The sequence below is a fragment of the Vigna umbellata genome, chromosome 1 (genome assembly GCF_029865625.1).
Source record: "Vigna umbellata cultivar VRB3 chromosome 1, Vumbellata_1.0, whole genome shotgun sequence".
In the NCBI taxonomy this organism is placed as follows: Eukaryota; Viridiplantae; Streptophyta; class Magnoliopsida; order Fabales; family Fabaceae; genus Vigna; species Vigna umbellata.
The window spans coordinates 74,317,493-74,333,687 of NC_142165.1; the positions used below are offsets into that span (position 1 = coordinate 74,317,493).

A 16,195-nucleotide genomic window follows, 5' to 3' on the forward strand; every position below is an offset into this window, starting at 1 on the left:
TTTTGTTTTAGCCATTGATCAACCTCATGCATACATGTTTATTTTCGTCTTTTGCATATTAAACTCCACTTATTTTGTTCTTAAGTCTTAGCTAATCAACAAATCACATAACTAAACTAGGCTGTGAGTCCTTTGGGAGAACGATACCTGGTCTTACCGAGTTTATTACTTGAAACGATTCGGTCATACTTGCCGATTGTTAAACAAGTTTGTGACATCATATTTTGGTGATCATAAATTTGTGCATCAGAGGATTGGTTGCTTTTAAGCTTCTGTGCAAATGTAATGCTAAGGTCTAACACCATAGGACCCATCACAAGAGGATTGGCCAAAAAGCTCCAAGATGAGTATTCTCCCCAAGGCCAAATACTATTTGCTATTTTTGGATGGAAAATTGGAGAACAAGAAGATGTTCCAAATTTGCCAAAACATGGAGAAGGGTAAAATGGACATTTACACACAAGAAGGGGTGTGCTTATCCTTCTATGGGGTGGCATTAGTAATTTTTCATTTTCACATGTAAAATTCAATTATCAACGTGTTTCATAAGGCTTTCTAGAAGCCACACATTTAGCACATGGTTAACATTTCAGATCTAAAGAAAACGTGTAAAAGGCTTGCTTAAGCTTTGAGATTGATCTATAAAATCTCATAAGCAAAGCTTGAAGTTGACTTTTGAATATATTGAGTTTTACTATGCTGATGCATTTTTCCAGCAACCAGAACTCTGCCCAAAAGTCACCTCTTATTGAGCTTTCCTTCTCCTTCTAGCTTCCTTCCAGTGAAGGCCTTCTGAGTTAGATAATCCACTTACCATAGAGCTCTTCCTCCATCTCTGCCTCCACTAAATTCACTATGCCACTGCTGTTAAAAACACACTTCCTTCCGCTGCCAGCTGCCTCTCGGGAACCATCTTCAACACTGCTCATGATCCAATTCTTCATTTCCCTGCCTTCATCCCACACCTCTGCTGGAGCAACTTCACCAAGTGGTATTCAGAGCCTTGGTTCTGCATCACGCTCCAGCTGAGTATCTGTTTTCATTCGCTGCATTCTGTCAACATTTCCATTCTTGTTTTCTGTATTCTGTTGTACTGTTACATTGTTTTCACAGTTCCAGTAGATTTCAATTGAGAAATTTGTTGTTTCCAGCTTTTAATTGCTTTTTTGTTCATCATTTTAATCGGTCAATTCTTTGCTTTGAGTCTTTTAATTTTGAAATCTAATTCTGTCATGTCTAGTACTGTGTTTTGGTTTATTTTGTCAAATTTCTGAGTTGAAACTGGTTTGGGATAAATCTGCTGTGTTTGATTAGATTTTCAATAGAAGCACATGAGATGAGCAATGATTAAAGAGCTCAGTGCATCTTGAATTCCATCACAGTGCAGTGCCAATGAATGCCGATCCAAATCTGTTTTAAATATGGTTTTCATGTGTTTTCTTTGAAACTGCATTGTATGGAAATATCATCCTTGGTTGTGATGATATGCTGACTTTACAATATGTGCAAACCATATGAATATTGTATTGTCTAAGACCATAAAAACTAGATGCACCATTATGCAGAATCTGGAAATCCTGGTTTAAGCAGCTTGACCGAACTGCAATCATCTTTGTTTGAGTTTTTCTGATTTAAAAATCTATCCAGTTTAGAACTCCCTGCTGGATTTCCTTCAAATCATTTCTAGAGTCTTGTTTAAGTTTGATTTGCTGTCCTAGAGTCAATTTAATTGAGTACATATCAGTTTGATTCCTTTGCTAAAAAAATTGGATGGTGAATTGGCCAAATTTGGTGTGAAAGAGCAACTACAATAGTCAGATTTTGATTTAAAGGCATTTGGCCTCTGCTGGTAGCTTGCACAAGTCATATTTGGTAAAACAAATTTGCTCAAATCATAAAATTAAGAGTCCAAATTTGTTTGTGCAAAATGACCATTCAAACCATCAAATTTTAAGCATCTTTTCTGGTATAGTTGCAGAATTTTAATTTGAAAGCTTGATTATGATTACTGCATCAAATTTAGTTCAGAATTGGTAGCAAAAGCTTGGTTCAATTGAATTAAAAGAAGTGCACAATTCAAATCTTACCATACACTGCACTGTAAAAAGCTGTGTGAACCAGTGCCAAGCAAAAATTTAAAACTCTGATGCACAATTTTTTTCAGCTTTCTTCTAGGCATTTTGTCAAACACTTTGCTTAGTTTACATTTGGTTTCGAAATTGATCAAAGCTGCAACTTATCTTTGTTTCTTGCTTTTCAAATCTACTCTAGATCCTTTCCTAAGTTCATTTTGAGTGCCACCATTCATTGGAAACCGATTAATTGATTGATTTAAGTTGTTTGAAAATCCTGCACATAAGCTGTTTGATAAAACTATAGTTGTGCATTCTGGTTTAACAGTTTCTGGCAGCAACAGTGTTGATTTTCTGGCTTAATAATTGATCATTGGTGGTCTGTATGAGCTCTTTGTTGGGTGCAGAATTATCTCAAGTGGTCCTACAACACTGATAGCATCTTAGGGAGTGGAGTGGAGCAAGGAAAGATCAACCTTGAGGCTGATTTTTTTGGTGCAGCAGACCCAAATTCTTCACTGGTCTGCATCAAACTGGTTGCTGCAACAGCAGCATAATTCACTTGCAGCTGAGAGAATTGCATGAATCCAAGCTGATTCATTACTTGTTTGAGAGCAACCAAAGCTGCCACATTCAACCACATCCTTGTTTTCCCAAATTTTGTGTTTCCCTTGTATTTTTGGTGTTTACTTTCTTTTTCAATTTTGTAAGTTGGCCATTTCAAGCAAGTGAAGTGGAAGAGCTCATAAGTGTTTTTCCCTCATTTGCTAACTTGACTAAAAGTCTCATCACTTTAAATTTGGTAGACGGTGAGTATGTCTTAGATCCAAAGTCTAAGCCTCACCTAGGAGACCTCACTTTAATTGCTTGTCCCATTCTCAACTAGATAGCATATATCTTGTGCGAGTAGGAAGCTCTCTTAGGGGTCCGAATTTAGAGTTAGGCTGTGTCTTTTCTTGGCTTTGTGTTTTCTTTGTTGTCTTTAAGACTTAAGTGGATTTAAGAGTGATTTTGATCTAAGGACTCTAGTAAGTAACTAGAAGCATATTTGGCAAGGATAAGGCTTGGTACTTAAGCATTCCTAGTGAATCACCTCCCTTACCTGGAATATTGCTTTCAAGTGAAAAGCTCTAGTCTTTACTTCAAGAATAACATTTAAGTCCATCATAATGTCTAGAAGGCATTCTCCTAGGATTAGTGATAGTGAAAAAGAACATTTTTCTCTTCAAACTTTAGTTAATGAATTCAAGGAAATAAGAAGAGAAATGAATGAAGAGAAAGCCAATAGAGAGCTTCAAAATGCTGTTATTCAAGATGAGTTGAGAATGATAAGGAAAAGTAAGTCTAGGGGAAGTCAGAGTGAAAACTCTCAAGAGGGAGGGATGTCTATGAGTCTGGGTGATTATTACCCTCATCAGCCTTCTACTTCTAGAAGGCATAGGAGAAATTCTCATGCACCCCCACCCCCTAAAGAAGTCAATGTGGTGTTGCCTCACTTCCATGGGAAGGACAATGTAGAGGCTTATCTTGATTGGGAGATGAAGGTAGAACAATTGTTTGAATGCCATCAAGTGAGTGAAGAGAGGAAGGTCTCTCTAGCTACCCTAAGCTTTCAAGGGTATGCAATGTATTGGTGGACTGCCTTGGTCCAAGAGAGGCTTAGACATCAAGCCCCTCCCATCCACTATTGGAATGATCTCAAGTCTTCCCTTAGGAGGAGACACATTCCCTCCTACTACAATAGAGAACTCATGGATAAACTCCAAAGGTTACAACAAAGGTCTATGACAGTTGAGGAATATAGACAAAAGATGGAGTTGTATATGATGAGGGCAGGCATAGTAGAAGGTCCAGAAACTACTTTAGCTAGATTTTTAAGTGGGCTCAATTTTGACATAAGAGATAGGGTTGAACTTCTACCTTATAGAGATTTGAATGATCTTGTTCAAATGTGTATAAAGGTAGAACAACAAAACTTGAGAAAATCTTCTTCTAAAAGAATTCAAGTTCAACCTACTTTTGAAAAGAAAATTTTTAAAGAAAAAGAGCCATTTAAACCTCTAGCCAAAATAGAAGAGAGACCCAAGAAAGAGACACCCTCACACACAAGAACAAGTGAAATCAAATGCTTCAAATGTCTAGGAAGGGGTCATGTAGCTACTCAATGTCCTACAAAAAGAAACATCATTTTGAAAGGCAAGGACATTTATAGTAGTGAAAGTGACACCCCAACTAGTCAAAGTGAGAGTGAGGAAGAAGAGAGGGAAGAGGAAATATATGCTGATGATGGGCAACTTCTCATGGTGAGAAGGATACTTAGCAACCAACCAAGTCTTGAACACATATCACAAAGAGAGAACATCTTTCACACAAGATGTAAAATTCAAGAAAATCATTGTTCTCTCATTGTTGATAGTGGATCTTGTTGCAATTGTTGTAGCACAAGGTTGGTTGAGAAGTTGAAGCTTGATATTATACCCCATCCAAAACCTTATAAACTTCATTGGCTAAATGAAGATGGGGATATAATAGTCAAGAATCAAGTGAAGTTGGCATTTTCCATTGGGAACTTCAAAGATGAAGTTTTATGTGATATAGTTCCCATGGAAGCATGTCATGTGTTATTGGGGAGACCATGGCAATTTGATCATCAAACTATCCATCATGGTCTAACCAATACCATCACTATCCATCAAAAGGACAAGAAGTTTGTGCTTCATCCTTTGACTCCTACCCAAGTGGCTAAGGATCAAGCACAAATGAAGTCCTTAAGAAAGCAAGAACATGATCAAAAGAAAAAGTCAAAAAGAAAGGAAGGTATAGCAACAAGTGTGCCACCTAAGGTCACTCAACATGAAGTCCTTTTAAACAAAAAGACTTTAATCAATACACTTCAAGTTGAGCAACCTTCATATCTTCTTCTTTGTCAAGGAACATTTACATGCACATCTAGTGATTCAACGACTTCAACTCTTTCTCCATTCATTCAAAAACTTTTGAAAGAATTTGATGATCTATTCCCACAAGAAATTCCAAAAGGGCTTCCACCCATAAGAGGAATTGAACATCAAATTGATTTTATTCCAGGGGCAATTCTTCCTAATAGGCCAGCCTATAGGACAAACCCCCAAGAAACTAAGGAGATTGAGACACAAGTCCAAGAGTTGCTAGATAAAGGCTTAGTTCAAAAGAGTCTAAGTCCATGTGTTGTACCAGTGTTGCTTGTACCAAAAAAAGATGGGAAGTGGCGCATGTGTTGTGATTGTAGAGCTATCAACAACATCACAATCAAGTATAGACATCCCATTCCTAGGCTTGATGATATGTTGGATGAATTGCATGGAGCACAAATATTTTCAAAGGTAGATTTAAAAAGTGGCTATCACCAAATAAGAATTAAAGAAGGTGATGAATGGAAAACTGCCTTTAAGACCAAGTTTGGATTATATGAATGGCTAGTTATGCCTTTTGGTCTTACAAATGCTCCAAGCACATTCATGAGACTTATGAATCATGTCCTTAGGGATTGCATTGGGAAGTTTGTAGTTGTCTACTTTGATGACATCTTGGTATATAGTCAAAATTTGCAAACTCATGAAAATCATTTGAGAGTTGTTTTAACAATTCTTAGAAAACACAAATTGTTTGCAAACTTTGACAAGTGTACCTTTTGTGTTGATAGTGTCATATTTCTTGGATTTGTGGTCACCAAAAATGGGGTTCATGTGGACCCAGAAAAAATAAAGGCCATCCAAGATTGGCCTCCTCCAAAGAATGTAGGAGAAGTAAGGAGCTTCCATGGGTTGGCAAGTTTTTATAGAAGATTTGTTCCTAACTTCTCTAGTCTTGCTTCACCCCTTAATGAGTTGGTGAAAAAAGATGTTACATTCCATTGGGGGGAAAAACAACAAAAGGCTTTTGAGCTACTCAAAGAGAAGCTCACACAAGCACCCATTCTAGCTTTGCCAAATTTTTCCAAAACTTTTGAGCTAGAATGTGATGCTTCAGGATTTGGCATAGGTGCAGTATTATTACAAGAAGGACACCCAATTGCATACTTTAGTGAAAAACTTCATGGTGCCTCTTGTAATTACCCCACCTATGACAAGGAACTCTATGCACTTGTGAGGGCTCTTCAAACTTGGGAACATTACCTTGTTGCCAAGGAGTTTATCATTCATAGTGATCATGAATCACTTAAGTATTTGAAGAGTCAACACAAGTTACAAAAGAGACATGCTAAGTGGTTGGAATTCATTGAACAATTCACTTATGTTATTAAATACAAGAAAGGAAAATCCAATGTGGTGGCTGATGCTTTGTCAAGAAAAATTAATCTATTAGCCACATTGGGAGCTCAAATTCTTGGATTTAATAACATTCTTGAATTATATTCACAAGATCTTGACTTTGCTCATATCTATGAGGAATGTTTCAATAAACCTCAAGGAGGATTCTATGTGAAAGAGGGGTATCTTTTTAAAGAAGGAAAAATTGGCATTCCTCAAGGTTCACATAGAAAACTCCTTGTTAAAGAGACACATGAGGGAGGATTAATGGGACATTTTGGGGTAGAAAAGACCCTTGGCATGTTGAAAGAAAAATTCTTTTGGCCTCACATGAGAAGGGATGTTCAAAGGCATTGCTTTAAGTGTATAACTTGTTTAGAAGCTAAATCTAAATCAATGCCTCATGGACTTTATACTCCTTTGGATGTTGCTTCCACCCCTTGGGAAGAGATAAGTATGGATTTTGTGTTAGGTCTTCCCAAAACTTCTAGGGGTTTTGATTCTATCTTTGTGGTGGTAGATAGATTTAGCAAAATGGCTCATTTTATACCTTGCCACAAAGTAGATGATGCAAGCAACATTGCAAAGTTATTCTTTAGAGATGTGGTTAAACTTCATGGTCTACCTAAGGTAATAGTTTCGGATAGAGATACAAAATTTCTTAGTCACTTTTGGCGGACCTTATGGTCTAGATTAGGGACTAAGTTATCTTTTTCTACTACTTGCCATCCTCAAACAGATGGTCAAACTGAGGTAGTAAATAGATCTCTTTCCACTTTACTAAGGGTAGTTCTAAAAGGCAATCACAAATCTTGGGATGAGTATCTTCCTCATGTTGAGTTTGCATACAATAGAGTAGTTCATGGAACTACTAAATTGTCTCCTTTTGAAGTTGTTTATGGTTTTAATCCTTTGACACCCATGGATTTAATACCCCTTCCAAATTCTATTGATTTTATTCATCAAGATGGGGTATCTAAGTCTAAATTTATCAAAGAATTACATCAAAGGGTTAAAATTCAAATTCAACAACAAAATGAGAAATATGCCAAGCAACATAATAAGGGCAAGAAAGAGTTAATCTTCAATGAAGGAGATTTAGTTTGGATTCATCTTAGAAAAGAAAGATTTCCTCAACTAAGAAAATCCAAACTCAATCCTAGAGGAGATGGCCCTTTTAGAGTGATAAGGAGGATTAATAACAATGCATATCAACTTGATCTTCCTCCTGAATATGGTGTTCATGCTACCTTCAATGTATCTGATCTTAAACCTTTTTCAGGATTTGATAGTGAAGATGAAGACCTTTTGGATTTGAGGGCAAATCCTTCTCAAGAGGGAGGGGATGATACAAGAAGGTCTAACACCATAGGACCCATCACAAGAGGAATGGCCAAAAAGCTCCAAGATGAGTATTCTCCCCAAGGCCAAATACTATTTGCTATTTTTGGATGGAAAATTGGAGAACAAGATGTCCAAATTTGCCAAAACATGGAGAAGGGTAAAATGGACATTTACACACAAGAAGGGGTGTGCTTATCCTTCTATGGGGTGGCATTAGTAATTTTTCATTTTCACATGTAAAATTCAATTATCAACGTGTTTCATAAGGCTTTCTAGAAGCCACACATTTAGCACATGGTTAACATTTCAGATCTAAAGAAAACGTGTAAAAGGCTTGCTTAAGCTTTGAGATTGATCTATAAAATCTCATAAGCAAAGCTTGAAGTTCACTTTTGAATATATTGAGTTTTACTATGCTGATGCATTTTTCCAGCAACCAGAACTCTGCCCAAAATTCACCTCTTATTGAGCTTTCCTTCTCCTTCTAGCTTCCTTCCAGTGAAGGCCTTCTGAGTTAGATAATCCACTTACCATAGAGCTCTTCCTCCATCTCTGCCTCCACTGAATTCACTATGCCACGGCTGTTAAAAACACACTTCCTTCCGCTGCCAGCTGCCTCTCGGGAACCATCTTCAACACTGCTCATGATCCAATTCTTCATTTCCTTGCCTTCATCCCACACCTCTGCTGGAGCAACTTCACCAATGAATAATTACTAGGGAGACAAGACATTGTAAACTAGTGATTAGGATTAGGCTTTCTTCACCGAGACATCGGGTTTAAGGTAAATTAGAAAGTGGCATTAACATTAATGAAGAAAGGTGAATTCTTGAATACATGAGAGTGGATAGGAGAACTCGGTAACCCCAACAACATAATCATCCATATATTTCAATCACGTTTTGCTTCTTTTGTCCAATTGATCAATACATGCATTCATATTTACTTTTTAGTATTTGCATTTAAATCTCAAAGAATTGGTTTTTCAAGTCTTATTTAATCAAGAAACCACACAAATTTTTAGGTCGTGAGTCCTTTGGGAAATGATACTTGGTCTTACCATTTTATTATTACTTGATAGGATTCGGTACACTTGTCGAGGGTTAACAAGTTTTTGGCGCCGTTTCTGGGGACTCGTGGTTTAACTATTCTATTTGTGTGATTACTGATTAACTTTGACTTGATTTTTATTTATTTTTATCTTTTTGTTCTTTTTATCTTTTTGTTTATCTTTCTATCTTTTTAGTTTTTATTTTTTTATCTTTCTATCTTTTTAGTTTATCTTTTCTATCTTTTTGTGCTAACAATTGTTTCTAGGGTTTTGTGTTCTTGAAGGCTTGGACGAAAGTAAAAGGACGAGGAGAACTCAAACTTCTAGAGAACTATTTCCTTCTCCGGAAACACTTCTACAACTCTCACAACAGAGGTCCAACCAAAGCACTGAGGATATGACCGGAGAGAACAATGGTAGACGTACTCTAGCGGATTACACCAATGTTGTTGGCCCTTATCACTTTAATAGCATTGCTAGGCCGAGGGTCAATGCTGCAAACATGGAGGTGAAACCGACGTTGATACAATTGGTGAAGAGAAATCAATTTAATGGGCTTTCACATGAAAGTCCATATGAGCATCTCACCACATTCAACGAGATTTGCAACACTGTAAAGATCAATGCTGTGTCGGATGAAGCAATAAAGATTAGTTTGTTTCCTTTCTCATTGGGAGGCAATGCTAAGTTATGGTTGAATTCTTTTCCAGAGGAAAGCTTTATTGAATGGGAAGTCGTGGTTTCAAAGTTTCTAAACAAATACTTCCCACAATCAAATATCAACAAAGGGAAGCAAGAGATTTTTTCTTTTAGATAAGGCATGGAGGAGACGCTAGATCAATCATGGGATAGATACAAGAGCTTGTTGAGAAAGACGCCCACTCATGGCTTTGATGAGGCAATAGTAGTCATTCTTTTCCTTGGAGGTCTTGGTTCACAAACCAAGTTGATGTCAGATGCCTCAGTTGGGGGCAATATCAAATGCAAAACCCTAGAGGAAGCCACCAAATTGATTGATAGCATGGCTACTAATGACAACGAGATGCATAATGACAAATGAGCTCCAATTCAACAGAAGGGAGTTCTACAATTGCAATCAAATGATGCCTTGCTTGCACAGAACAAAATCATAACTCAACAGTTGGAGAATTTGACAAAGACATTTGCTTAATTGCCAAAGGAGCTAAAGAATGTTGCACAGGTTCAACAACAACTTTGTTAATGTGTGGTGGTGACCATATCAATGGTTAATGCGCTTTTCCAGTAGAACTTTAAAAGATGTCAATTTCATGGCTAATCAATTTCCATATCGTCGAGGGAACTACAACCAAGGGTGGAAATCACACCCAAGCATGGGTCAAGGTCAGAATGGACAAGCTGGACAAGCAGGACAATTCAATAGACCACAGCAGCAACCATCAATTTGGCAACAAATATATGCATTAAATGAGAAATCAACAAAGCTTGAAGAAACTCTTCAACAATTTATTCAGGTGCATCTCCAACCATAACAGTACTGAAGCTGCAATTAGAAATATGGAGATCCAGATTGTCCAAATGGCTAAGGATTTAAAGGAGAAGCCTTGGAAGAATTTTGGGGCTAATATTGAGGTTAACCCAAAGAAAGAGTGCAAAGTTATTGTAGGTGCAGATGATGAGAGGATGGATGAAGAAAAAAAGAGAGTTGAGTTAGTAATAAAAGAAGAAAAAGAAGAGAGAAAAGAGAGAGTTGAGAGAAAAGAACAGATAATCGTTAAGGATGAGAGAAAACAGAAAGACAAGAAGAGGGGAGAGAAAAAGATAGAGAAAAGTGATAAAATTCTTCCTTACCCTAAGGGGAGTGAAAAGATTGAAAAAGAGAGTCAATATGGACGCTTTAAAGATATCTTCAGGCAATTGGAGATTTCAATACCTGTGAATGAAGCATTGCAGCAAATTCCAGCTTATGCAAATCACATGAAGCAAGTCTCCATAAAGAAGAAATTTCTAGATGAAAAGGGAGATTACAGTGTTATTGAGAAGAAGCCACTTCCTCCAAAAGTGAAGGATCCAGGAAGCTTTATTATTCCTTGCGTCATAGGGAAGGAGAAAATAAGGAAAGCCTTACACTACAAAAAAGAAGGGCATTACCGAAGGCCAAAAGCCCTCGGAAAATGCCACAAGCCGTCGGAAAAGGGTATTTACAGACAGCTTATCGACGGCCAATGAGCCCTCGGTAAATCCCTTGTCGCTAACAATTACCGAGGGCTTCTGACCTTCGGTAATTACCGAGGGCCAAAAGCCTTCGGTAATTTCCGAAGGGCAAAAGCCTTCGGTAATTTCCGAAGGGCAAAAGCCTTCGGTAATTTCCGAAGGGCAAAACCCTTCGGTAATTTCCGAAGGGCAAAACCGTTCAGTAATTTCTGAAGGGCAAAACCCTTCGGTAATTTCCGAAGGGCAAAAGCCTTCGGTAATTTCCGAAGGGCAAAACCCTTCGGTAATTTCCGAAGGGCTGAAGCCTTCGATAATTTCCGAAGGATAGAAGCCTTCGGTAATTACCTAACGTGGGTATTTACCGAAGGGCAAAAGCCTTCGGTAAGTTGGAGGGAAATGTAAGTGATAATTGTATTTCTGGCGAAACCAACAACATAAACAGACCTGCATAACAGTTTTCAAGCACAAACAGACCTGCATAACAGTTTTCAAGCACATACAGAGCTGCATAATGTGCATCTCAAAGATGCAATCATTGATCAATATCCATAGAACATACATTAATCCATAGAACATCCATTAATCCATAGCACATGTATGTATAGTTAAAAATAAAACAATGTAACATAATGATGTTCTAACATCCAAAGTCACCCAGTTGATGTAACATCGAAATGTTCTAATATCCAAATGTTTCTATAACAAGTAATAAGAAAATGAAACTAATAATGTACATAGTTATCATTAGAATGATCTTCATCATCCTGCTCCTCTATTGATGGTTGGACTACTGTGGGTTGGACTGATGAGGGTTGGACTGATGTGGGCTGCTGAGGGGCAGCGGGTGACGAGGAGGGTCGTGGCTAGGTCGGAGGGATATTTTGTACGTCCTGTGAAGTTTCAGGCAACACTCTCATGACTAGGGCCTTAAAGTTTGTAAACTCTGCTCTCAGATCAGTGATCTCCTGGTCACGTTGCTCCAGTGCCTGCGTGAGGCGGAGAACGACCTCGTCAGGAGCAGTGGTGGAAGAAGAAGGTTGGTGCTTCAGAATACCTCCTCTCGATGTACTATAGTTTGCAGCAAGTTGTCCTGCACCGTACAGTCGACCCTTTTTCTTGTACCAACGATCTCGACCCAGCACTGTGTCCTACGTATGTCGTCTTCTGCATTACTGCCATCATCTGGTGTAGGAGCTGACTCATGTTCAGATCTAACCTGTGAAAGTCTCGTAGAAAATTCTTCCTGTTGAAACATTAAAAGCAATGTTAGGGAATGATATAACATGAATGAAAAATTAGTAACAGTAATAGTGTTATTTTCTTACATGAGTCTTCCGAGATCTTTCATCAACGACTTGATTAGTGCCCTTCCGAACAAGAGTCTGTGCAAAGACCTCATCAACATGGATCGCCCGTCCCAGAGCTTGTGCCTGTAACATAATTTAAAATTAGAAGTGTACATATAAAATAGAAAATACATAACTTATATATGAAAGAAAAAGTTAGGTAATGAAATTTTACCATACGAATGGAATGCTCATGAATGGTTATCGACCCACCAGTATGCAGGGTGTCACCCTTTTCAGATGCTCTGTTTCTCTACGCCTTGGCACACTTATTGTGAAACTCTACTGTATTCCAATGAGCCAGTAAAGAGTTCCAAATTTGTTCGCCCAACCAGTAAGGGCGGTCTCCTGCATTGCGGGCATCCCTAAACATTTCTGACAGCCGATGAGATGCTTTCATGTGGAAATTTCTGTGTATCTGTGTTTCATGTTCAGGTTTCCACTGCACCTTCATCTGTAACATTAAACAGAACAAACATTGATTAATGAACATACTAAAATAAGAGGGACAATTAGTTTAATGGATTGTTCACCTGAAAGCGCTCCTAGAATGGCTTTCTGTCATCATCAGGTATTGCTCCCCAAGTAGGCCATGGACTTAAAAACTGTTGCTTAATTGAACGTGTGATGGCCTGGGAAGCAACCCTAGATGGAATAAACCTGCATAATAAAAGTCATTTCAATTACAATAAGGTATAAAGATCAAATTATATGAAGACATTAAAATCTTACCTTTACCATACGGCTCAATCCATGGTCGATCATGGAGGGGCGGGTCAAGACCTTCACCATCACCACTTGAATCTGGATCAGCAGATGATGTGACAGTCTCAGAAGGCGGTATAGAAGATGAGGAAGGTATAGAAGTGGGGTCAGGGAGAGGAGTTGGGGTAATAACCACAGGGGGAGGAGTGGGGCTTATAATCACAGGAGGAGGAAGAGGGTCTGCTGCAGGAGTAGTAAAAGGGTGTGTTGCAGGAGTAGGAGAAGGGTGTGCTGCATGGGTAAGAGGCTGTATTGTAGGGGTAGGAGGAGGTCCCACAGATGATGTACCGGGGGCAGCAATGGTAGGTAGTCTAGCAGGAACCCTAAGTACATACTTTGGTGCCTGTCGTTGCCTCTTTTTAGGCCTTGCTACCCCCTTTCCTTTATCAGGACGTTATGAACCTTGTCCTGTCATTACTACATTGAAATGGTTACAAATAAAGGGAAAAAAAGAAATGAATAAGGAAGGATCAATGGTTTTTATAGTCAATGTATAAATAATTGCATACAACTTTTTAGTGTTTTAGATAACTCGTTTCAAATGATAGTTCAATTTGCTACAATAGATGTCCAACATTCAATCGTCGTCATCATGATCGTCATCATCATCTTCTTCTTCTTCGTCGTCGTCATCATGATCATCATCTTCTTCTTCTTCTTCTTCTTCTTGTTCTTCTTCCTCTTCTTCTTGTTCTTCATCACCTTGTATTGTTGCTTCTAAATCATCTCCATCACCATCAGGGTCGACCAATGCGGTTATACGTTCAACTTCAATAATTTCTTGTGGTTGTGACATTTGGTCAAGTTGGTAGGCAACGTCTTCCTCAACCTCATTTGAGTCAATGCGACCTCTAGGCTTGGTTTGTATTGCTACGGCCCAACCACGCTTGTCAATATTGCGGAATGGTGGATATGGCACATAATAAACCTGTCTGACATTAGTTGGTAGAATTAAAGGATCAAACGGTCCATATCTTAATCTCTGGTTGAGTTCGACAATATTATAGCGTAGATCAACTCTAGTACCAACTCTAGAAGCATCAAACCATTCACAATAAAAAAGTACTACTCTGTTTGGAGAAGTAGTGTTGTTGTACTCTAGCTGATATATTTTATGAATGATGCTGTAGAAATCATCATAAGAACCCTCTGTTAGGCCCTTGACATACACACCACAATTAGATGTTTTCTTTCCTTTAGACCATTCATGTGTATGGAATTTGTAACCATTGGTGAAGTAAGTGTACCATTCTTTGACACATCTCATTGGCCAATTCGAGAGATGTCTTAACTCTTGAACTGTGGGAGTTAATGCCTGCTTAAAAACCTACAAAGACACTAAAAAAATTATAAAAGCAAGAGTGAAATTAATCGATTTCTAAACGTAGGAAAAACTACATACCTGATTTCTAAACCAATGGGGAAACTCAGAGTGTATTCTAGCAGAAGTATTTCCTTCTGCGACTTGCTCAGCAATAAGAAACGAGCTGGTACAAATGAAGTTCATTAGTGTATAACAATTGTGTCGTTGGAAAGATAACAGATGGATGATGACATACTCAAGGTACGACTTAACTTCACTGTAATTGATTAAGACATGGACATGAGCAGAATTGAATTCAGCATCAGTTAACCAATGTGTGAATTCTTTCCCTGCGTGACGGCCTGATTATCGGAAAACTGATAATGCACCTTCACGTGGTTCAACTTTCCATTGCATTTCATTTCTGACATGAGCGGGGGATAACATGAAGTTTTTGAAATAATGTGAACAAAAATACGTTGTCTCTCTGTGCAAGTAAGCTGCACAAATTGAGCCTTCTACTCTAGCTTTATTTTTTACTGAACGTTTGGATTCTCCCATAAACCTTTCAAATGGATACATCCACCTGTACTGCACCGGTCCCCCAAGCCAAGCTTCATATGCTAGATGAATTGGAATATGCTCCATTGAATCAAAGAATGCAGGAGGGAATATTCTTTCCAATTTGCAGAGAATAATAGGGATATTTTCATCCATCTTTTTAAGGGAATTCTCCTTTAGTGTCGTGCAACACAAATCTTTAAAGAAGTTAATAATTTCTATCAGTGGATTTAACACGTGCATTGGCAAACAACTGAACGCAAGAGGGATGAAAGTCTCCATGAATACATGACAATCATGACTCTTCAACCCTTGAATAGTACCATTCTGAACATTGGCACATCTGGACAAGTTAGAAGCATATCCATCTGGCATTCTAAGCTCCTTGATCCATCCACACACTATTCTTGCCTCGTCTTTTGACATGGTGTAATTTGCTTTCAATTTAAATAATCGGCCGTTACCTTGCGCCTTCAACTCTAAGTCTTTTCGTCCACAATACAAAGGTAAATCTTTTCTTGCTTTCTCATTATCTTTTGTCTTACCAATAACATTCATAACTTTGTTGAAGATATTGTCAAAGAAATTTTTTTCTGTGTGCATGACATCGAGGTTGTGTCTTAGCAAGTGGTCCTTCCAATAGGGAAGTTCCCAGAATATGCTTCTTTTAGTCCAATTATTCCATTCTCCAAACCCTTCTATTCTATTCTGACCAAATTCAGTGAGTTTTGGATAGTCTTTCACTCTTCTCCAGACGTGTGATCCAGTCAACTTTGGCGGGGGCATATCCGTTTCAACTTGCCCTTTGCGAAATGACTTTTTGTTTCTTCTAAAGGGGTGATCAATGGGCAAGAACCATCGATGGCAGTCAAACCAACTACTTTTCCGGCCATAACTCAATTGGAATGACTTTGTATGTTCCATGCAATGTGGACAAGCTAATCGACCATGCATGCTCCAACCAGATAACATGTCATACGCTGGGAAGTCATTAATAGTCCACATCAAGGCTGCCCTCATAAGGAAATTTTGCTTCCTTGAAACGTCATACGTCCAAACACCATTCCATAACTTCTTCAAATCATCAATCAAAGGCTCCAAATAAACATCAATCAATGATTTGGGATTAGATGGACCTGGTATTATACACGATAAAAACATGTAAGGCTTTGTCATACACATCTCAGGTGGTAGATTGTATGGGGTAACTATCACGGGCCAACATGAATATGGTGATGCAGACGCCTGAATGTACGGGGTAAACCCATCGG

At 38.3% G+C, this 16,195-nt stretch overlaps 1 protein-coding gene and 1 pseudogene across 1 annotated transcript; both read right to left on the bottom strand.

Annotated features, from left to right (window-relative positions):
* Positions 1 to 13,637: 13,637 nt before the first annotated feature.
* Positions 13,638 to 14,327, bottom strand: LOC148206281 (uncharacterized). Its single transcript, XM_088107601.1, has one exon. It carries the CDS (start codon positions 14,325 to 14,327, stop codon positions 13,638 to 13,640), a length of 690 nt encoding a protein of 229 aa, XP_087963727.1.
* A 127-nt stretch (positions 14,328 to 14,454) lies between these two features.
* On the bottom strand, positions 14,455 to 15,944 carry LOC148206282 (uncharacterized; annotated as a pseudogene).
* Between the last annotated feature and the right edge of the window lie 251 nt (positions 15,945 to 16,195).

Coding starts and splice junctions, on each gene's coding strand:
- LOC148206281 (XM_088107601.1), bottom strand. CDS start 14,327: ATGAGATGTGTCAAAGAATGGTACACTTACTTCACCAATGGTTACAAA.